Raw genomic sequence first — 24,571 nt, 5'->3', positions numbered from 1 at the left:
AATTTGTTGATGTAGGAACTCAGAGCTATAAACTTGCCCCTGAGTACTGCCTTTGCTGTGTCCCAGAGGAGCTGGTAATTTGTGTGCTCATTTTTGTTGAATATCATGAACATTTGAATTTCCTTTCTAATCTCTTCCATGACCCACTCATGATTCAGCAGTGTGTTGTTCAGCCTCCGTGTGTTACAGGACTTTCTTTGGTGACTTTTGGTGTTGAGTTCTAATTTTATTCCCTTGTGGTCAGAAAGAATGCAAAGTCTTTGGATCTATATGGGATTTGAGGGAAAGTAGTGTTTCTTGGATAAATTTGGGTGCTCCATTGTTTGGTGAATAGATATTTAGAATTGTAATATCCTCTTGAAGGAGAGATCCCTTAATTAGTATGTAGTGACCTTCTTTATCTCTTCTCACAAATTTTAATTTGAAGTCTATTTTATCTGATATTAGGATTGCAACTCTAGTCTGTTTATGGCGGCCATTTGCTTGATAGATTTTGTTCCAGCCTTTAACATTGAAAATGTGTTTGTTTTTATGGGCAAGATGTGACTCCTGAAGGCAGCAAATAGAAGGATCTTGCTTTTCAATCCAAGTAGACGTCTATGTCGCCTAATTGGAGAGTTAAATCCGTTAATGTTGAGAGATAGGACTGAGAGGTATTTGGGAGTTCCTGACATTTAATCCACCTTCTTGGGGGCTGCAGTTACTGGGTTCTTCCTATGGTTCTTGGATTCTCAGTTTGGGTGCAGTTTCTTGGCCTTTATTGCGGTCTTGTTGGTTTTCTATGTGTAGGACATCTTTAAAGAATCTTTTGTAGGGCTGATTTGGTGGAGATATATTGTTTCAATTTTTCTTTGCTATGGAAGGTTTTTATTTGGCCTTCAGTTATGAAAGAGAGTTTAGCTGGGTACAGTATTCTTGGTTGATAGTTGTTTGTCTTTAGGGCATGGCATGCATCATTCCAGGCCCTTCTTGCTTTGATTGTCTCTACTGAGAAATCTGAGGTGATTCCAGTTGGTTTCCCTTTATAGGTGATTGATCTTTTCTCCTTGACAGCTTTAAGGATTTTTTCCTTGGTCTGAATTGATCCTGTGTGGATTATAATGTGACAGTGGGATGTCCTATTCTGTTCTGGTCTATTTGGACTTCTAAAAGCTTCTTGTATCTGAATAGACCTATCTTTTTGCATGTTTGGGAAGTTCTCTGCTAGGATCCTGTTAAACAAATGTCCTAGACCATTAACTTCTGTTTCTAGATGCTCCTCTACACCCATTATCCTCAGATTAGGCCTTCTGATGGTGTCTTCCAAGTGTTGGATAGATCTATCATATTTCTTGGACTTGTCTTGGATGGTTGTATGTTCTTTCTCTATAATATCTAGCCTGTCTTCAATCCCCGAGATTCAATCTTCTGCATGGTCTAACCTGCTGTCAAGACTTTCTACTTTGTTTTTCTTTTTTTTTTCCTTCTAATTGGTCAGCTTTAATGGCTTCAAATTCTTTGTTGAAGCTTTCTTTTAGATCTTGTATGAACTTCTTTACTTCCTTAATTTGGTGTTCAGTGTTGATTCTCAAATCACTTAGTTGATTGGTTATGGTTTCCTTGGACTCCCATTCCTTCTGTTGGATTCCATTCAGCATTCCCTTTCTGGTCTCCCTGACTTCCTTCAGCTCTTTGTTAATGGATTCCATGAATGCCTTTAGTGATCTTTGTGTATTCTCATCCTGCTCTCTCAGTTCCTGTATTACTCTTTGCTTAGCTTCTTCACGCAGGACAAAATTTTTAAAATGTTAATTTCATTAGCATTTGTACATCATGACCCATAGCCAAGGTGCTGATGGTTCACACCTACAATCCTAGCTACTCAGGAGACAGATCTGAGAATCATGGGTTGAAGCCAGCCAGTGCAAGTAAGTCTGTGAAACTCTGATCTCCAATTAATCATCATAAAGCTGGAATTGGAGCTGTGGCTCAAGTGGTAGGGTAACAGCAGCAAAAAATCTGAGGGACAATGCTCAGGCCTTGAGTTCAATCCCAGGATCAGCTCCAAAAAAAATTAATCATGATATTTTAACTTTGAAAAGCCAGTGTATTTAACTTAGTATGGAAATCCCTTTTGAACATTAAAAATACAAGAATTCCTTAATCACATATCAATAGGAATTTTGGCAGCAACTAGTGTTATAAATTCAGGTCAGAGGGGCTGGGAAGGTGGCTCAGTGGTAAAGCGCTTGCCTTGCATGCCTGAGGCCCTGGGTTCCATTCCCCAGCACCACATAAGCAAAAAGAAAAAAGCCAGAAGTGGCACTGTTGCTCAAGTGGTAGAGCGCTAGCTTTGAGCTGAAGAGCTGAGGGATAGTGCCCAGGCCCAGAGTTCAGGCCGCATGACCGGACCCAAAAAATAATAATAAAATAAAATAAAATAAATTCAGGACAGAAATCACTCTTTAAAATAGGTTAATTCTTGATGACAAATTCTCTCTCTCTTTCTCTCTCTCTCACATACACATACACACACACACACACACACACACACACACACACATGGGTGAAGATATGTGGTTTATTCTATCTAACAGCAATGCTTGAGGCACAAAGGATCCTCTAATGATCTTTTAAAATAGCAATAGTGACTCCTGGGGGACCCACTACTCACAGAGTAAGAACCACAGCCCTGACAAGCACTGGTGGCTCACACCTATAATCCTAGCTATTCAGGAGGCTGAGATCTCAGGATCCCAGTTCAAAGCCAGCCTGGGCAGGAAAGTCCGTGAGACTCTTATCTTCAACAAACCACTCGAAAACCTGAAGTGGCACTGTGGCTCAAGCAGTAGAGCACTCACCTTGAGCTGAAGAGTGCAGGGACAGCACCCAAGCCCAGAGCTCAAGCCCCACGACTGACCAAAAACAAAAAAACAAAAACAAAAAAAGAACCACAGCCCTATACTAATAAGAAGATCCTCTGCAGTAAACTTCCAAGGCTCAATTAGTGGCATTAAGTCCAAGAATGCTGTGGTAAGCCAGACAAGGTGGCTCAACTTTGCAATCCAATCTACTTGGAAGGTAGAGTTTGAAAGACTATGGCTTGAGGTTAGCCCAAGCATAACAATTCACAAGACTCAATCTCAACCAATGGCTGGGTGCAGTGGCACACACCTGTTATCCCAGCTATGTGGAGAAAGAACAATGACTGGGCACATGGCAGGTGTCTGCTATCCCCAGCAACACAGGGAAGCACAAGTAGAATGACCATACTGTCTCTTCGCCCTACTTCTTAGCAGTCTAGGCTACCCCAGGCATATAGCAAGACCCTATCTCAAAAGTAACCCATGTCAAAAGAGGCTGCAGGTGTTGCTTAAGTGGTAGAGCACCTACTTTGCAAGTTTAAGACTTTGAGATCATTCCCCAGTACCACAATACCACTGCCACTATCACAAAAAGAGAGAGAAATAGGAAGGGAAGGAGGAAGGTAGGAAGGAAGGAAGGAAGGAAGGACGCAAGCAAGCAAGCTGTGGTGTATGAAGGCAGCTCTTCTCAGAAAATGAAAACTTAGCAAACATCCCCATTCTCCAAATACAGAGCATTTCCTCTATAGAAGTGCATATTGCCTAGGCTGGAATCCATTCAGGGGAACATCTGTTGACCTCCCTTCCTGCAGCGCTGCTCAGAGTGTGATTACACGTCTGTCACGCTGCCATCTCTCCAAAGAGTAACCCCTTTGGGGCAGCATAATACCCACAACACTTCTCAATACTTACAGGTAATGTCAACATCTTCCCTTCCCTACGGCAAAGCATGCTAAAGCTTTCAGAATTATCAATGACTCCTGACATACGGGTCATTTAGAATCAGCCTAGGTGCTTCCCTAGTGCAAACACACTGATCACACACTCAGCTCCATGATGAGTGGACTCCGCTCAGCAAGCAAGTCTGTCAGTTTTCAGGATCCTAATTTGTTGTAAGCTACACCACTGCATTATGACTGGCTTGGCTCACCGTTGTGGTGTGCTAGCCTGTCATCACTGTGATAAAATACCTGAGACAAATAAAAGAGAAAAGATTTACTTTGCTCTGTTTCAGAGGTTTTGGTCCCTGGTGAGCTGGATTCATTATTTTGGACCTGAGGCAAGACAGAGGATCATGGCAGGGGAAGGGAAGGAATACGTGGGAGAGGAGACTGCTCACCTCATGGGGGCCAAGAAATAGGAAGAAGAGAAAGAAAGTGACCCAGACGAGAGGTTCCTTTTGGAGCCTTGTCCCCATGTGACCTGTGTCCCCCAACTAGGCCCTATCTCTGGAAGGAAGGAAGGAAGGAAGGAAGGAAGGAAGGAAGGAAGGAAGGAAGGAAGGAAGGAGGGAGGGAGGGAGGAAAGGAAGGATGGAAGAAAGGAAGGAAGGAAGAAGGGAAGAGGGAGGGAAGGAGGGGAAGGAAAAGGGAAGGGACAGGAGAAGAGAAGGAAGAGGGGAAGGAAGGGGGGAAGGAGAGGGGGAGGCTGAGGTAAGGCAAGGGAGAAGGATGGAGGTAGAGAGGAAGGGAGAAAAGCAAGAAGGGAAGGGAGACTTTTTTGCATTGATAAATATAATTGAAAGATCTAAGGGTTCTGATTCTATTAAATCAGGGCCTTCCACAGGAACTAAACTGGCCTATAAAAATCAGTGATAAAAGGGTGAACACAGGGAATCACCTACCTATTAAGATGATGTTATGAGATTAATAAAATGTGAGTGCTAATAAACTCTTAACATGTCATTCATAATTCAGAAGTTCCCATTAATTGTAGATACTGTCTAAAGCATCACTAGATTGTTAGAGGCCCCCACATACAAAGATATAAAGCACTTTAATTAATAAATCCTGTGGGAGTCTTGGAAGTGATTGTCTCTTCAATGGGCAAGACCTTGCAGATAATGGATGAATTCCCATTTACTCTCTAGATAGTTTCCTCTATTGATGCTTTTGGGAAAACTCCACAACTTTCCTCTGAGGATGGGCTAACAGACAAAAAGGGAAAATGAATAGGTAAACCTGGTCATTGACTTCCTTTGGGATAAGTGTCTTAGAGGGTGTAGAGGCAAAGCCTGAAATGTTGAATATGGCACTCAAACAACTTGACAACAGGACATATGACACAACATTTTAGAGCAAACAGTAAGGGACATTTGGGCTAGAATTCCCTTGTGCTCTTGAGGTACAGTCTTGGGCAAGTTGTGTAACCTTTCTGTACCTCAACTTCCTAGAAGTAGAGTGGATGGATAGTATTATCTGAAAGGTTGTCTTGGGGGGTGATATGGCATGCTGAATATAAAGAAGCATTTATTACAGGGCCTAGCATACAGTAAAAGTTATCAATAAATATTAACTATTCTGATTTTCTGGTTATTGATGACTCTTCATTGTTGAAGCAAAGCATAGTCTAAATCCTTTCTCTTACATCTATCCATCATCCTCCACTGCCCAGTTTTCCTCCCACCCCATTGTATCTATCTTCCCAGCAACAAAATTAAGCAACTGAACAATTATTGAAAACTGCTTCAGAGAAGGCCTAGAAAGGGTGAAATGTCCAAGGTATTAGCCTCCTCTCTCTAAACATTGGAAATAATCCTGGGATCATCCTGGCATCCTTTGTAAGGGATCTGATTCAAAGCACAGACAAAGAAAGATAATGTATAGAGAACAAGAAGGAAACTGGCCAGCCAGGCACTGGTTGCTCACACCTGTAATCCTATCTACTCAGGAAGCTGAGATCCGAGGATTGCAGTTCAAAGTCAACCCAACCAGGAAAGTCTGTGAGACTGTTATCTCCAATTAACCACCAAAAATCTATAAGTGGAGCTGTGGCTGAAGTGGTAGAGAGCTATCCTTGAGCAAAAAAGCTTAGGGATAACACCCAGACTCAGAGTCCAAGCCCTAGTACAGGTGAACGCAGGCATGTGCACATGTATGTGTGTGCACACACACACACAAACACACAAGAGAAGTTGGTATTTATTAAGCTCTTACTGTGTTTCAAGTATCCTGTCTGGTACTTTTAGGACAATTCTGTGAGGAAGATGTTATGATCCTGTGCAGACCAAGAAATTAGAGTACAAAAAACAAATGTAAGCTGCTCAAAGTCACGGAGCTAGAACACACAGGAGTTATGGTACAAACGCTGTTCTTCCAAGCCTTGGGAGTCTCTGGTGAGACACAAAAGCATATTAAACCTGCCTCTGAGTCTCCCGTGTATATCCAGTCTGTATAGGAATGTCCTGCTCATGGTGAGTAAAACCCTAAACCAGAATGTTGTCACTGAGACCAGACAGCCTAAAAATATCCCTGGCAGATCTTCTATAGATTCTCCTTTACATATAGTGCAACTAGTCTTTGGGTTTGATGTGTGTGTGTGTGTGTGTGTGTGTGTGTACCTGTCCTGGGACTTGAACTCAGGGCCTGGGTGCTGTCCCTGAGCATTTTTGCTCAAGGCTACTGCTTTACCCCTTGAGCCACAGCTCAAGTGGGCTCTCTGGTAGGTAATTGGAGTCTCACAGACTTTTCTGCCCAGGTTGGCTTCAACCTGTGATCCTCAGATCTCTGCTTCCTGAGTAGCTAGGATTACAGTCATGAGCAACTGGCACCTGGCTCAGTTAGATAGGCTTTGGTTGTAACACCTAGCAGCAGGTGATAAGGACCTTAGTATGAGAATAAAGATGGAAACCCAAGACTTGAAAGTCACAGGAAATACAGCCTTGTCCCTTCCTGCAAGCAAGCAGACCATTGCAGCTACTTTTCCCACTTCACCGTCCATCCGTACCATCTTCCTCTCAGGAAAGGAGAAGCAGCTCCAACAGCTGGTAAGACGAAGGTTGGAATGTTGAGGCTGTCAGGAGCCTCCAGAAAGCCCGGAACACAATAAAATGACTTCACAGTTCTTGAAAGGGAGAAAAATTTCAGAATATCACTAAAGCAAACCTTGAGTTTAGATATGAGCTAAATCCTCAATGAGAATTAAAGTCTTGGTGCTGATACCCTCAAACCTCCTGTCCTCAGAACCATGGAAGCTGAGCACTGAGGCTGATGACCTTCGAACCAGGAGGATGGATTTGAAGAGCAAGGCCAGCTACCTCAGCAACCCAGGAAGCTTGGCTTTGAGTGTGTGTCTTTCTTTCTCTTCCAGCCCTGAGTTGGGGGTGTGCCGGGCAGAGCAATGGAGTGGAAGAGCATGGAGCACAGGGTATTGCTGCCTGGTGGATGCTTTTTTGGAAGGGGGCCAGAATAAGTCAGCCATCACGCTGGTAGGGGCCCCTCTGTGGTAAATCCATCTGGCATAGGTTGCCTAACAGAGTTAGACACGAGCAAGGGGCCATTCATTCCCATGAATAGAGAAGACCAAGAAAGAGATGTTAGCTAATAATGGTCTTAGGACCTTCTTCAGGCTGAAGAAGGATCAGAGGAAACTGGGGAGAGAGCTCATTGGTAAAGAGCTTCCCTAGCATGCACAAGGCCCTGGGTTTGACCCTCAGCACTGTAAGGAAAAGAAATGATTGCTGAATGACTGCTGGGCATGGTGGCACACTCCTCAGGAGGCTGAGGCAGGTGGATCATGAGTTGGAGACCACCTTGGGCTCAAAAAAAAATCTAAAATACAAAACAAAAGCCTAGAGACTTTCATCCAATTCAATGAACAATAGGATAAAGTCAAGTGCTTTGAAGATGGATTAAGGCAGGGCCAATATCAACTTTCTCTCATTGGCCCAATCCATCCCTGGATCTCATTGAACCTTTGATGAAGAGTCTGAGGAATCATTAGACACAATTCTACCTTGCAAGAGGAAGAAGGAAGAAAGCACAAAGTGATTAAATGTAAGTATGTTCTCAGGGCAGGAGGACTTGGTTGGAATTACTTTCTCTGTCACTTCTGGGCAGGGTGACCTTGGACAGGTCCCAGAAGTGACTGAAATATTCTGATCCCAGGAATGAGGAAGACAATGATGTGTCACTGAGAGAGTTATCACAGAGCTTGGATAAAGCCCAAACCCCAGTGTCTGGCCCACAGTAAACACTCCAAACAGATGAGCAACTCCTGTCTAACACTTAGATACCATAATTCCAGAACACTCAGTCTGACCTCAACTAAGCAAGTGATAAATTCAAGTCTCCCAAGAATATATCCTACATAGGGAAGTTTAGGAGTAATTCTGTCCAGAAGAGATAATCACATTCTCCAAAGTCATCTGTGATCAATGTTTGTCAGAACAAGAGAGACACCATTAAACCTATCTTTAATAATGTTTGATTATTAATCACTACCCAGACAGTATGGTAAGTAGTTATACTTTAGTCAGAGCTTGATAGCTTTAGTGTTTATTTAAAAAAGAAAGATACACTTTCAAGGCCATTAAAGCTTCCTGCCATGATCTCAGAAGGCAATAGGAAATAATACCAAGGAGACACTGTCCAGTTACTAAAGATAAACTAAGAGAGAGGAAGAATCATACATTTAGTTATCCCTGTTGGATCAGCTAAGTGAATGCTGAGATATTTGCCTGCTGAAGAGTCCTGAAGAACCAAGTATCTTGACATCTACTCATCAACGCAAGCCAAGCCTCTTGGCATTAACCCTTCTCAGTGAAAAAAAAAAAAAATCTCATCTCCCAGCCTCTGAGTCTCCCAAGTCCTCTTTAAGGACTCAGCTGTGACAAAAGAGCTCTGAGTAGAAATAGTGCTGGCATGAAGAAATGGGTACGACCGTGGACTGAGAGCCAGAGCTCATGTGGAAGACTTGGTCAGGATGTAGACCTCAGGACCTATGTCACAACTGAACTCTTCCATTCCAGTCCAGCTATGGTCTTTAACTGGGGAAACGTTAACCTGAGGAAGGCATTTACTTATGACTAGAGACATTTTGAACTGTCATAATTGGGAACAGCGACGGTTCTGTTGGCATCTACTGAGGAAACGCTAGCACATTACAATGAGAGGACAACTTCCAGAACAAAGAATTACCCAAACCAAACATCAGCCAGACTGAGACTGAGAAACTCTGCATTAGAAGAAACGAGAAAACAAAAGAACCTTCTAGGGTAAAACTGTGCCCTGGGCAGTTATTAAGAGCTACTGTGGAGTCTGGTTCATGGATGTTATTTATGTAGCTCACCTTCAAAGACCTGTCATTAAAACTAGATGATGTCCCTATTTGGAAGAGATCCAGTTGATAAAGCTTTAGAATTATTGACTTTTGTTTTTTTGCATTTTAAGACCATGAGTTCCCATCTCCATCTAGCTCTCTGGGGAAATGTAAGAAAACAACTGTCTACACTAAAACTAGTATCTTGGATAAAAACTAAACTCACATTATCCACATAACGTTAATCCTAGTTATTTCCTATGAATTTATAATATGCTATGTATTCATAGAGGTGTCTTATAGAGACAGACCTACAGAGATTTGTGCACACACCCGCACGTGCACACACATCAGCAAACACACACCCACATGCATGCACAAACATGTAGGGACTTTCACCAAGTTATAAACTGAAGGTCAGCAATATTGCACCTTTTCCATGCTACAGAACTGCAGCTCTTTCTTAAAAACTCAGTCTACTACCATCCCCTCCTCCCTCACTTAGCCACGTACAGTACTGGTGTGTAGAACTAATACCTAATGGACATCCTCGCTGTTCATAGGACTTAGAAGCTATGATTGAACACACAGAGCCGAAAATAACACCCAATTTTCAAAACAGTGTTCTTTTTAACTGCTGTAAATAATCATTTTAAATCAATTCTTTGGCTGCTGTATGCAAGCTCAAAGATAGATGCCAAGTATATTCTTCCAGTTTTTCGCTTGACTCCTGACAGCCATATGGCAGAGGCCTCCAGGACTCTCCCTTCCTCCACCTGTCCTCTACTCCACTCCACAGTGATGAATAAGCCCAGGAACTGAGTATCATGAGATTTGCCTTTACCCTGTTTTAAGCATTTGGCACGATCTAAAGTCCCTAAGGAATCAGGCACTGAGCCTAGGGTAATGCGTTATTTGTAAGCTACACCCACTTTCCCTTGGCTCCAAAAGCAAATAAACATTTCTATTACGTCCTTGGGGAGAAAAAAAAAGACCAAGGAAGAAAAAATATATAGCCCCATGGTTTTAAAGGAAATATCAGAAAACTTGCTGTTCAGCCTGATAAAAAAAAAAAAGAAGAAGAAGAAGCAGCTGCCTACTCCCAGAGACCGAAGCCCAGCTCCAAGCAGGAAAGCGGGATCTGCTCTGGAATTTGGCCAGTTTTCCTACAGTCAACTATCAAAGGACAGTCAGTCTGGCCCAAAACAAAAGCCAGCCCACAGCAGGGGAGAGAGAGGCTGTTCTCTTCCAAAATCTGCTTCGGAATCTGGTGTCAGCACTGCTTAATTCCAAGTCATTATCCTCCTTTGCTAACTGTTCAGATTTTCCAGTGGAAAGTAGGGAAGAGTTGTTTTCACCTTAATTAGCATGATATGTTAAAGGAACTCAGACTCTTCCATGTTGACTTCATGGTGGGGCAGGATACAGTATATCTGATAGTAAATATTTCCTGCCCACCTGAGAGAAGTTAGGGCAGGATAACTGGTTCAAATCCAGACAAGTGGCTTAATAAATCAGTAGCCTCATTTTCTCAGCTGTGATTTGAGCCTTGGGCAGTGGGCATGGCTCAAGTGGTAGAGTACCTGCTTAGCAAGTACAAGGACCTGAGTTCAAACCACAAAGCTGTCCCAAGAAGAAAGTAAGGAGGGAGGAAGAAGAGAAGAGGAGGAGGAGGAGGAGGAAGGGAGGAGGAGGAGGAGGAAGAAGGGAAGGGAGGAGGAGAAGGTGGATGAGGAGAAGATATAGAAGGAAGAAGAAAAAAAGAGCAGGAGGAAGGGGAGGAAGAGAAGGAGAGGGAGGAGAAAAAGAACAAGAAAGGAGGATGATCGAGAAGAGAGAAAAATGAAATATGTGTCTCACAATAATATTACCCTAAAGAGGAAGACATAGGCTACCTGTATCTAAATTCCCAGGATACTTGTCATTCTAGAGTAGGGCCTAACAGCGCATCCCAAGAAATATACACAGGATATCTCTACTATTCACTCATTTCCCCATCTCCTCTTCTATGTGGAACTCAAACAATACAATGCAGGCCCCCTTCACTGTTGGGTAGGTGTCTAGTTCAAGTCAATGGGCTCACCCTGGATTCCAAAACTCTTTAAACACCACACAGACACACAGACACACAGACACGCATACACACACACACACACACACACACACACACATACACACACACTATAATTTCCAACTCTCCCCACCACAGCAAATCCTAAAGCCCAGAGCATTCCCTGGACCACAGCAGAGCTAACAGAGGTGAGAATAAGCTCAGGCTGTTGGTTGGCAGTACAGGAGCTAGCTCTCCTAACCAACTGAAAGATCCCAAAGGCCTCCCAACTGTGACAAGAGGGAAATAACACAGCTTTCCTATGAGTGGTCTGGATGGCTAGCTTCCGATCCATGCCCGTGACAGATCTTCATCAGCCAAAATAGGACTTCTCTTTTCTGGGTTCCAACATTTTGAATAGGCATCAGAACCACCTGGAGAGCTTGCTATGCACAGATTTCTAGGTTACATTCCCTCCCAGAGTACTTATGGCTACCAAGTTTCCAGGGGATGATGATGCAAATAGCAAAGGAATCACACTTGGAGACTCACTGGTCTAAGTCATCCCCAATCGTCCTTTACTAGATACCTGCTTTTCTCACCTTGCAGGTGAGAATAGTCATGTGATCCCAGTCTAGTCAATGAAATAACAAACAAAATCTGCCAGGTAAATTCCAGGAAAGATTTCCTCTGGAAAAAGAGTCCCTGCCAACACAATATTGAAGGAGAAAGTTGGAGAAATGACATTACCTGACTACAACCTTACTTTTAAAAGTATGCTAATAGAGTGTAGCATTGGTAGAAAAATAAATAGATCAATAAGCAGAATAGGAAGCCCTGAAACAGATCCGTATAAGAGCAGTCGATTTATCTTTACAAAAGGACAAAGGCAATCAAGAGGTAGTCTTTTCAGAAAATGGTACTGAAAAACAGAACATACCCTTTTTTTTAATGATGTGGATACAGACCTTACACTTTCCCCCAAAGACAGCTCAAAATGGATCACAGACAAAAACGTAAAATACACAACTATGAAACCAGAAAACCCAGTAGAGAGTCTAGATGACATTGAGATTGGCAATGACCTTTTGGCTAACTACCCAAAGGTATGATGCATGAATTAAATAATAAGTCTGACTCTATCAAAATTAAATTTTTATGCACTGCAAAAAATACTTAACAAAATAAAAAGCTACATTTTCTGGTCAGCTCATCAGCAATAAAGTTGACATTTTGATATCTGTCTGATACCTCAATTCATTCTGAACTCCATAGGAGAAGAAAGCATTCTTACTTATTCATTCTTTTTTTTAAGCCAATAGTCAGGCATTTTATAATTCTTTTTTATTTTTTAATTTTTTTTAATTGTAAAAATACCGTATAGAGGGGTTACAATTACATGGGCAAGATAATGAGTACATTTCTTATCAAGCATTGTTGCCTCCTCCTTTGTTTCTCCTACCCATCCCTTCCCATCCCTTCCCAACCCCTCTTACCCCCCCATCCTACCCTACCCCCCCCACCAAAGTTGTAAAGTTTGTTTTTTGACATAATGACTTGTACATCTCATTGTTGCAATGGAGTCCACCTGTTTATAATTCTGTAGCCACAAAAATCATGGCTAAGGAATATGGTGCCTTTCAGAAATTCAAAATGAGGCTCAAACCTCATGTTTCTGGCCAAAGCCAGAAATATTCGAACATAGACACCTACAGGATTACTTCATGGGTTTTTTGGGGGTTTTGTTTGTTTGTTTGTTTTGTTTTGGTTGGTCATGGGGCATGAAATCTCGGCCTGGGCATTGTCCCTGAGCTCTTCAGTTCAAGACAAGCACTCTACCACTTGAGCCACAGCACCACTTCCGGTTTTCTGGTGGTTCATTGGAGATAAGAGTCTTAGGGGCTTTCCTGCCTGAGCTGGCTTTGAACACAATCCTCAGATCTCAGCCTCCTGAGTAACTAGGATTACAGGCAGGAGCCACCGACGCCCAGCTGTTTGCTTTTTACTCCAAAAAAAAAAAATTTAAATCCTCTTCCCAAGAGCCAGCTGAGAGAAAACATATTATATGAAGATGTTTAATCTAATCACTATGGAGATCTTTTTTTATACATAAACTTTCCCCTTGAGAGCCCCCAAGCTTTGTTGGTTTATATAATTTTCATCCCTCAAATCATCACCTAGGAATAGCTAGCCACTTAAATGTACTTTACATGAATGGATGAGAGAGCTTTAAAGGGATCCCCCCCCTTTGAAAACTTCACCCACAGCTAGCAAACAGCTGCAGGAGGGGTTGTGTGTATCTTTGCATATTCAGAAGGATACTCGTATTTCCTGGAACTCCATTTGTCCTGCCCATATTCAGCAAGTACGCCTTTTAGTCTATTATGTACTGCCAATTCAATGGTACATGTCTATCTCGCCTTTCTGAACAATTCCCTAGTCTTTCTTTTCTTTTCTTTTCTTGTTATTTTTCCTCTTGATATACCGGGGACTGAACCCAGTGACCTAGCAGCCACTCTAACACTTGAGCTATGGCCCCAGGCCAGCTCCCGGTCTTTGATGGCTCTACAAGGACCTACAGGGCCTTCATTATAAAAATGGAAAATGAGATTTTGTTTAAGGCTCTGCCCCACAGTCTATTGAAAGGCCCATGTACACAGCTGTAAGAAGGAGAATGGCACACTGGACCTGTCATCTAGAATGCTTAAAGGGGAGAGAATAAGTTCTAACTTGATACCAGATGCAGTAAAGTGATCGCAAGCTCTTCCCTCATTTAGCAGCCAGTACATTTTTGTTTTGTTTGATTGCCAAGAGGGATTTGAAAAGCATGCAGTCCAAAACCCTTTTCTTCTACAACTAAGAAAACAGAGCTAGAGAAACGACATAGAAAGTAGCATACCAGATCAGGCATTTCATCATGTGAGAGCTCATGTGCTTTCAAGTGTTTAATCCACCAGATTTCATTTTCCTCTAGCAGGGAAATGAATGGCCCTTTCTCACAGGGACATTCAGGCGATGTGGAGACACATCAGAGTCAGGGAGCCCTAAACATCTGAGAAGCTGAGGACTGCAGTTTCCATGGTGACCACACTGAGAAGCCAGGTGCAGGCTCCAATGAGGCCCCCTAGCTCCAATACCCAGAGAGCAAAGGTTGTGAGATATTCCAGAGAAATTTCCACGTGGAGCTACTCAGCTAAAACTGAGTGCGCAGCTAGCCTGCCAAGAAAGTTCTCCTCTCAGGACTAATGCACAACAGCTCTGAACTCTACGTGTGTGGCCCTGTGCCAATCTCTTTCCCATACCTTATTTCATTTAATTACCAAAATGTTATAAAATAGATCCACATTACATCCTCTTTGGTTAATGAGCAAATTAACACAGCTTACCCAGAATCAATGAGCTAGCAGATGTACCTAAACAAACTCTGAAACTGCTCACCTGGGAGACTCTCTAGCATTCTTCTAAAGAGAAGTATAAGCCAGGATCTGAGGGGCAGCCTTGAATATAGTTTGAAAGTTCTTATCTCAAAGAGAGAGCAAAAAAAAAAGACCACCCCTCATGTATCTTTGCCCATGGTTGCTAGGTTCTGAGAAAGTTCTCAAAATGTTATTTTATTTTTTTTTTGTCCGTTAGTGGGGCTTGAACTCTGGGGCTGGGCGCTGTCTCTCAGCCCTTCAGCTCAAGGCTAGCACTCTACCACTTGAGCCACAGCGCCACTTCGGCTTTTTTTTCTTTTTGCTTATGTGGTGCTAAGGAATCGAACCCAGGGCCTCAAGTATGCAAGGCAAGTGCTCTAGACCACTGAGCCACCTTCCCAGCCCATGTTATTTTTTTTAAACTAAGTCATCTGGGGAGAATGATGGAATAATTGATCAAGATAGCTTATATCATAGACTGACTTGTTGAAGTGAAACCATTTTATACAGACACAAGTCTTTTTTTAAAAAAAAAAAAGATGCATTGTGCTCATAAACTGACATGCTGAATTGAAATCCTTTGTGCAAATACTTCAAAATGAAAAAAACAAATAACATGATTGTGTCTACATTGGGGAAAAAAAGCATTAAGTCACGATCAAAAATAATTTTCTTTCTCATGCTGAAAAGTCTGGAACACTTGAGACTTAAGTCAAGACTGGCCAAAGAGCAGAGATAAACTTAGAACGAGACAAGAGTTCTATAGAATTAAGTGAGTGGATGTGAGTTCAAGGGCTTTAAAACCTCAGTCCATAACCACTGCCACCCACCCTCCTATCACCAATGCGAGGCGTATTATCATCTTTAGGAAAGCAATTCCTTGAATTGAGATTTGGGTCTCTTGTTTACATACTTCCCAGAGGAAAACACTAAGTCAGTAACAAACCTCAGCTACTCCCTTAGCCTGAGTCATATCAATGCGCTGGCTAGTCCTGAGGGATCCTTCAGCAGGAGGAGGCAGAATGGAGAGGAGCCACACCCAGAGCAGAGTTCAGAGAGGACCAGCTTTTGCAAGAAGCTAGGATCAGCCTGGAAGCATTGCAGCTATAAATGAAATGAAGGCAAGGAGTTCTGATAAGAACATGAGTGCATTTACATTGTTCTGTTTCCTTGCAAAACCACTATGGAAACCATTTTCCATCTTTAAGAAGCTGAGTGCTGTGATTTGAATGTGTCTCCTACAAAACTCAGCTGTTAAAACATCATGACCAGTGAGACAGTACTAAAAGGTGTGAGCCTTTACAATACAATTCCATCCTCAGGGCTCCTCATTCTTGAATGGGCTTTTATAAAGAGAGTTCACCCAGTGTTTAGTCCCTTTTCTCTTCCATCCCTTCTGCCCATGTGAGCACATAGCATTCTTTCCTTCCAAAAAGATGTCTGCTTAAAGAGGACAAACAGGACCCTCAGAAGACAATTCAGACCTTCATCTCTGACCCTCAGCAGCCAAACTTGGAGAAGTAAATTTCTGCTTTTCATAAATCACCCTATCTCGGGGCTGGGAAGGTGGTTCAGTGGTAGAGTGCTTACCTTGCATGCATGAGGCCCTGGGTTCGATTCCTCAGCACCACATAAGCAGAAGAAAACAAAAAGCCAGAAGTGACGCTGTGGCTCAAGTGGTAGAGCACTAGCCTTGAGCTGAAGAGCTGAGGGACAGAGCCCAGGCCCAGAGTTCAGGCCCCATGACCAGACCCAAAAAATAAATAATAAATAAAAAAAAATAAATCACCCTATCTCAGGGATTTTGTGCTAGCAGTGTAAACCGACTATGACACTGTGTGCATCTTAGTGTTAGTCCTTAGCCATCTTGTACTGTATTTCCACAAGTACCGTTATAAAGTAGGGAGCAATTCGAGAGAAGGGAATTTTGGCATTTAGTAACTCTGCCATTGGCCCAAACAGAAAACACAGTCAGAACATTAAACTATTTTATTTAAAAAGAAAACGTGGGGCCCTGATAATGCCTTCTGAACCCTGGATCACAGTAGTTAAGGGTGAAATAGATGCAGTACTCACTCGAAAGACTTTCTCCACTCTTGCAATGCTTTTCCCAAAGATGGTTCCAAGTTGGTCTCCAATTCCAGCCAATAAAAAACCAAAGAGTGGAATCCCAAAGATGGCATATAAAATACAAAAGATTTTGCCTCCTTCAGTGCTTGGAGCAATATTCCCATACCCTAGTGAGAAATCGTAGAAAGAAAGAGGGAAAGTGGTGAGAGGGAAGAGAAGGTGAAATACTAACCAAAGAATTCACAGATCTGTACATTCCCCATTTTGAGTATTTGGCAGTAGAACTTCATTGTCCCATTGCTTCTCTTCCAGCCTTCTTTGTAAATAGTTTCCTGGACCTTAATAGATCCTTTAAAAAATTCTGGCAGACATAAAAGAAATGCAAATCAAAACAACATTGAGATACCACCTCACCCCAGTTAGAATGGCTATAATCAAGAACTCTAATAACTACAGATACTAGAGGGGATGTGGTCAGAAGGGAACCTTACTGCATTGTTGGTGGGAGTGTAAACTTTGGAGGTTCCTTAAAAGACTCCACATAGAGCTCCCCTATGACCTAGCAATCCCACTTTTGGGCATTTACCCAAATGTTCACAAACAAGACCACACTAAAGCTACCAGCACAACTATGTTAATTGCAGCATTATTTACCATAGCTAAGATATGGAACCAACCCAGATGCCCCTCAGTAGATGAATGGGTCAAGAAAATGTGGTACATATACACAATGGAATTCTATGCCTCCATCAGAAAGAATGACATTGCCCCATTTGTTAGGAAATGGAAAGGCTTGGAAAAAATTATATTAAGTGAAGTAAGCCAGGCCCAAAGAAACATAGGTCCCATGGTTTCCCTTATTTGCAATAACTAGTAAATGTCTGAGTCAAGCAGAAAAGGTCAGATAAGTTGATGTTAGGGAAATGAACCCTAAGATATGCATTCAAATGTTTTTTTTTCTTTCATGTGATTGTTTCTAACACATTTATAAGATTATTTCTTTGTTGCTTTGTATGTCCCTCCCCCATGGTATAACCCCTGCTTTCACTGTATTTGATGTCGGTATAATTTGTGGAAGGGAAGTGAAAAAGGAAATCATTTAAATAGGGATACAGGTGGACCCATTGCAATAATGAGATGTACAAGTTAGTATGTCGAAAATGAACTTTACAACTTTGGGGGGGGGAGGAGGATTGAGTGGGAGGATGGGGTAGGATGGGAAGGGATGGGAAGGGGAAACAAAGGAGGAGGCTACCAGCACAACTATGTTAATTGCAGCATTATTTACCATAGCTAAGATATGGAACCAACCCAGATGCCCCTCAGTAGATGAATGGATCAAGAAAATGTGGTACATATACACAATGGAATTCTTGCCCGTGTAATTGTAACCCTTCTGTACAGTATTTTCACAATAAAAATAAAAACAATTCTGACAGAAATGATACTGTCCTTTTCAGAAATGCCAAGTGTCCTGGACATGATGGTTTATGAGAACCTGAACATCTGGAAGTAGAATTTTGCAATTGCAGGACTGAGGATTTATCTCAAGTAGAAGAGTGCTTATGAAGCTCTGGGATCCATCTCCAGTACCTCAGGAAAAAAATGCAATCATATAAGCAATGCATGTATAATGAATATTGGGTACACTCTATCAGATGGAACTAGAAGAAAAAGGGTGGGAGATGAGAGCCTCAATTAATATCCAATCCCATAACAATTAGCATTGTACCCTCATGTTAGCCAGTGTCTACCGTAGATATTGCCTAACCATTCTCCCAAATTTGGGTAGCTCTCGTGAGGCCTGTATGTGAATCTATGCAATGAGTGAGTTATCAGTCCATGTTTACACACACACTGAGAATGTGGCAGAGTAAGAAATGATGTGGATGACTTGCTCCATCATTTTTCCTCCTACAAGCCTGGAGAAGTCACCGTTGACTTCTGCCTTTGGGAATGAGTCACTTGGCTATTTTCTGTCTCAATGTTCTGTTTGGAACCATTCAAACCTCCTGTCACAGATTATTTAAAGTGTAGTTTCCATTCTGTAAATGAATGCTCAAGGCAAGACTTCCTCATTTTAAATTACTTTTACTCACCATCCTTTTGATTGAAACTGACAAAACTACTTGGGGAACTTTTCTCAAGACTTGCAGGAATTTGAACAAAATCATTTCACCAAGCATTCTCCTCCAGAACAATCTGAGTTACATTAACTTAGCCCTATTGCAAAGGAAACAAACATCTGTCTACAGCTGTTCACACATTTATGGTGACTCTTGGAAATATTCTAGTTTTGTGGATGCATAAGAACTCTAAGTGGACTGTATCGTAATTGCTTGATTTCCTTTTAGTTTGAGTATCTCTGAAAGAAACAGACACAGGAAAAATGAAGCTTTGAACCCATTGAATGGGCATCTTACTGATCCTGACATGTGCTATACTGTTCTTCCAGCTCTCAGACGGCTTTGCACATCTGGGCTAAGGTACTCTGTTCTCAAGGCATGTCAGTGTCACCAAGGAGGGCCAGAGAGGTGCCGGGGGATGAGGGTCCAGGTTCAGTTCTATCTACCTTCTACCGCCTGGTTGCCCTGAGACTACTTAACCTCTCCGAGTCCTAGTGTTAGAGGAATTCAAGAAAAATGTGAAATGAAAACCAGTAAACTAGCCTGCCTGGCACCAGTGGCTCACATCTGTAATCCTATCTATTCAGGAGGCTGAGATATGATGATAGTGGTTCAAAGCCATCCCGGGCAGGAAAGGCCATGAGACCTTTATCTCCAGTTAACCACTAGGAAAATGGAAGTGGCACTGTGGCTCAAAGTATTAGAGTGTTAGCCTTGAGCAAAAAAGCTCAGGGACAGCACCCAGGCCCTGAGTTCAAGCCTTACTACTGAAAAAAAAACCTATTAAAGTATCATACCACTACAAATTATTATTATTACTAAAGTATGCCAATGCAAATATTATTAATAATATTAGTTGTAGTAGTAGTATTGGGTGAATTTTCATAGACTGGAACACTAAAATGAAGTTCACCTAGAAATAAAGTCTCTAGAAAAATTTAAGGGCCTCTTTTTATGATAACTCACTTCATAGGAGACATAAAGTGATTGTATTCTTGAGAAATGCTAAATTTTGCAGGTGAGCCTGTAAATGCCTGCGTTTTCCTGCCTCTAGGAACCTATATGGAAAAACAAAAGCAAAAACACTTGACCCTCCACATTGTCACTTTGGAAAAATTCTGTAATTTGCAACTTCTCTCTGAAGCAATGAAAGGGTCCTTCGCTTGACTTTGGATCTAGGTATACTGTACCTGTAGGACTGCCCTGCCCATCTTTCCAAAACACCTGTTAGAAACCTGAAATCAGGTGTTATGCTTATATGCAGGCTCTAGAGTTGGAATCCACATGGTTTCCTGTTCTGATTCTTCAATTTATTGGATCTTGGGGAAATTATCTCAACTTCTCTGCCTCACATTCTTCCTATCTGAAAGGTGGGACTATTAAACACATCACATCATAGCCATTGGACTATTAAACACATCGCATCATAGCTACATGAGAAGCATGAGTTACACATAAGGACTCAATGCATATAAAGACTGCACAAGGTAAGTCTCAGTAAGCATGAGTGATGATCATTGTGCCCTGTGGCTTTATACTTCTGAACAATATGTCTCCAGGAAAACAAAGCCTTAGGAGCAAATAGATGGTGGGTTCCTATTTTTCTTGCAGAAACTCTGCTGTTTTCCCAAAGGCACCCAGACAAGGGACCAAATGACTATACAATGAGCTAGGTTGGCTCGTGGCTTAGGTGGGCGTATGGCTGGATAGTAGGTATATGTTACTTGTGGGCAGCCAGAGGCCATTGAGACTGAGAAATAAGAATAGTGACACAGCTGCTAGAGCAGCAACTTCCCAGGAAAACTAATCTGGAACACTGGAAGTAAAGCAAAAAGTACAAGAAGTTCAATTGGATGCTGGTGACTTTCAGCAGCAGATGAGCTGCCCTGCAAGGACACACCCAGGAACAGAGCTGTTCTGAGGGGTGGAACTCTGCTCACCCATCAAACTGTAGAAAACAGTTCCAAGTCCTTTATGAACCAAAAACAGATGTGTTAAAAAGAACTTAGACCACACACACACACACACACACACACACAAGCCTTCCATGTGCTACCTCTACACCAAAGTCAAAGTCAAGGTTTTGCCAAACTGTTTAGTTCAGAGTACATTCTGGAAGCAGCCAGTCTATTCGTGTGGACCTGCTCAGTGGATGTGAAAATCATGTGGTCACACAGGACCTCACACTTAAAAGGACCCCATGCTTGGTTGAATGGCCTGCTCTTGACATTTTAGGTTCTTAATCAGTTTGTTTTTAAATAAGGTACCACATTTTCATTTTGCACTGGGCCTCACAAACTGTATGGCCAGACCTGGTGAAGGATGTTAAGATTCCATTGCTGACTAGGCTTACTGCCTGTGAGATAATGGGCAAAACTGAACTTCTGTGAGCCTCAGTCTTCCCATAGGTAAAACATGGCTATAACAGTACGTACCTTGTGTGGTTACTGCTAGATTAAATGAGATTATACATGACACATAGTGTCTAGTATTTAATAAAGCACTCAGGAAGTGTTAGGAACAATGACTTCTATGCCCACAGCCACGGTTAAATAAACATCCAGTCAAAGTGCCGCAGAAACACAATGAGCTACCTTAGCACCTTGGTAAACACGTTAGTAGAGGCTGCCAAGCAAGTGATAAAGTCACCAGATACCATCTGAAACCTAAACCAGATACTTTCTCTGATGTAGGTAGAGCAAAGTGACTCAGTCAGAAAATGCTTCAAAGACTACATTCCAATTGCCATCCATAACTGTTAGAAAGAATGCAATCCGTTGCTGCCCTTCTGCTAGTCACAATTTGTAGAAAAGTATCTGAATACACAAATGTGCATCATTTCTCCAACTTATAAAGCCAGTTGCTAGAGATCCACTAGCAGAGTCAATCGTCAACAGGCAAAGGGATTTTACATCAGAATCAGTGATAGCTAAAGAGAAAGGATGCTGGGCACCCTTGACAAGGACTGAGCAGTCCTTCTGGGTTTCCTTCTGGTATGGCTACTGATTTGGAGAAGTGCCTGGTGTATTGCCTGTTGGTATCCATGCAGGATAGGTTCCAGGAGCTCGTGCAGATAGCAAAAATTCAAATTACTTACGTAAAATACTGTATTTGAGTATGAGCCTACACATTTCCCTCCATCCTCATCATCTCTAAATTACTTGTAACACTTTATGCGTGGCCATAAAATGAAATGCCAATCAAAACAACACCGAGTCCTATCTCACTCCAGTAAAAATAGCCATTATCAAGAATACAAATAGCCAATGCTGGTGAGGATGTGGGGGTGGAAGTGGAAAAAGGAATTCTATTACATTGTTGGTGGGAATGTAAAATAGTGCAACCATTACGGAAAGAACTTTGGATATTCCTCAAAAAAGAATGAAACATAAAACTATCAGAAATATCACTCTCAGGTATTTATCCAAAAGATTACAAGTCCAAATAAAGTAAATCCACTTAACACCCATGTTCATTGATGTACAAGTCACCATAGCCAAGTTAATACAAATAACTTGGCTGCTCTACAGTAGATGAATCAGGAAATCACACACACACACACAAACACACACACACACACAGAGAATAATGTATGTTTTATTCATTTATTCATTCATTCATTTGCAGGGAGGTGGATGGATCTGAAAAAAATGTCAAGTGAAATAAGTTAGGCTCAGAGAAACAAAGAATATAGGTTTTCTCTAATATGGGGAAGTTAGATCTAAATTAAAAACATCTATGAAAACATACAGATACATATACATTATACACAAACATCGTAACTAAAGTATGGTGTCTTCAGGGGAGTAACTCCTTTGAAAAACTAACTTACAGTTTAATAAAATGAAGACTAGGAAGCTGAAACATGTTTGTAGGAGAGGGGTTGTAACTCGAGGGGAGGGCAGAAGTATGGAGAGAAAAAAGATGGATGAATAAAGTCATTATAGCCAATGGACACACGTCAAAATGGAACCTTTCAAAAATAACTGATTGGATGAGTAGGGCTGAGATAGATGGAGATGTGGTAGAAAGGATAACATTGGCCAAGACACATTATATTTATAAATTGACATGTTGACAGTTTGTATAACGGCTTAAATAAAAAAAATGAACAACAAGGAAACTTTCATGCAATGTAAATGCTCTGCAAATAGTGGTTATACCATGTTGGTACGGAATAACAACATGGAAAAAAAAAAAACCTCTACATGATCAATACAGGTGTCTCTTATTTTTCTTTTAAGTACTCTTAATCCGCAGTTTGTGGAATCCTTGTACACAAATCCATGGATATGAACAGAAAGTGTATAAATACAAATCTCTGTATCTTTCATCATCAGAAAGGCTTTTTAAAAGAAGTGCTTTGATATTCTCAGATTAAAGGAACCTCTGATACTGAATAGTACTGCTGCTTTTCAATGAGGACTTTTCTATTTCTAAGATCTCTTCCCTTCACTTTCTAAATAATAAGCATAGTTTTTGCATCTGAAAAGTATATAACCTCATGCTGCTCGTGAGAGGTTTTTTTTAAGCAATCTGCCAAGTCCTTCAGGTCCATGCCCTTTAACAGAACAATCCCTTCCAAGGAAGCCTTTCCAAGGAAACAAGCAAAGATGAAAACTGTGCTTCCTGAACAAAGGTTTCCTTGTGGTGTCAACACTCTAACAAAAGTAGAAATAGCTTAAGCCTCTCACATGTGATCACAGTGGGAAAGGTAAAAGGGAAATATCAAGACATTGGGAGTGCTACCATTACTAATTGCATAAAGAAATATGGACAATATTGTGTTGCAAACTATTTAATTCAAGCAAGCAGGCTAGTATTTGTTTATTTCACAATTAATGAGAACGCAGCTCCTCACTATTCACGCTCTGCTTTCTTGACTCCTAAACAGTGGAAATTTCCCAGGAAGAACTGAAAGAATTAACAGTCCTTGATTTCTTCGTATTCTATTAAAGCCTTACAATGAATGAATTTACCACCAAGTAAGGAGAAAAGCAATTATTTCCTCACCTCCCTATTCTTACTTACTTTGCATTACAGTTTTCTTTGAAATTCTCTAACTGTATGACTTTATGAAGACACTCTCTACTCTGGGGTGAAAATTCAGCCATCCAACTGGTATTCTATTTACCACACATTATCTCTCAGTTTTTTTTTAAAAAAAAGGAAAAAGAGAACAGTATCATGTTTTCTAAATTGAATAAAACAATAACCTAACCACCAGTGCTAACTCTGTACCATGGGTTTTATTTTTGTCTGTTCTGTTTGCATGTTTATTTTGTAATAGTTTCCTGTGGGCATCCAGCATCTTTGTGATTTGGGACAAGGTCCCTATCCTGTGCATACGTGGTGTCACATCATCCAACCTCTTGCTAACGAGGGAGTAGCCTTCCAAACAGCCAGAACATGGGTATGTAAACCTGGAGGCGCATCTGACAGGATGTTCTGTTTAAACTCTAACTCTGGAACACATGGCCCAAGCATACAGGAGATGAGGAGATAGAAGCCACAGTGACCAGCAAGGTCCGACATTAGCATTGGGGTCAGGAGACAATTACAGACCCTCCTGAGCTCTTTCCCATGCATATATATATAGATAGATAGATAGATAGATAGATAGATAGATAGATAGATAGATACACACACATATACATATATATGTATATATATTTAGGGTTTTCTTTCCAGTTGTAGCTACATACACAAATATGAATTATTTAAATTTGAATCATATTGACTCTGGTAAACAAGAGATTTCCTATTTATTTCTTAGGATGTGATAGTAACTCCATCCAGAGCTCAGAA

At 41.4% G+C, this 24,571-nt stretch overlaps 1 protein-coding gene across 1 annotated transcript in view; it reads right to left on the bottom strand.

Annotated features, from left to right (window-relative positions):
- Kcnk10 (potassium channel, two pore domain subfamily K, member 10) overlaps positions 1-24,571 on the bottom strand; it is a 132,087-nt gene that overhangs the window by 29,123 nt on the left and 78,393 nt on the right. The window contains 3 exon segments of the mRNA XM_013014619.1: positions 16,644-16,804; positions 22,028-22,070; positions 24,091-24,097. Of these exon segments, the coding sequence (XP_012870073.1) occupies positions 16,644-16,804; positions 22,028-22,070; positions 24,091-24,097 (211 nt within the window).

This window comes from Dipodomys ordii, unplaced genomic scaffold (genome assembly GCF_000151885.1).
Source record: "Dipodomys ordii isolate 6190 unplaced genomic scaffold, Dord_2.0 Scaffold2, whole genome shotgun sequence".
Classification (NCBI taxonomy): Eukaryota; Metazoa; Chordata; class Mammalia; order Rodentia; family Heteromyidae; genus Dipodomys; species Dipodomys ordii.
The sequence above is the reverse complement of the archived record's forward strand: the minus strand, read 5'-3'. Positions and strand labels throughout refer to the sequence as shown.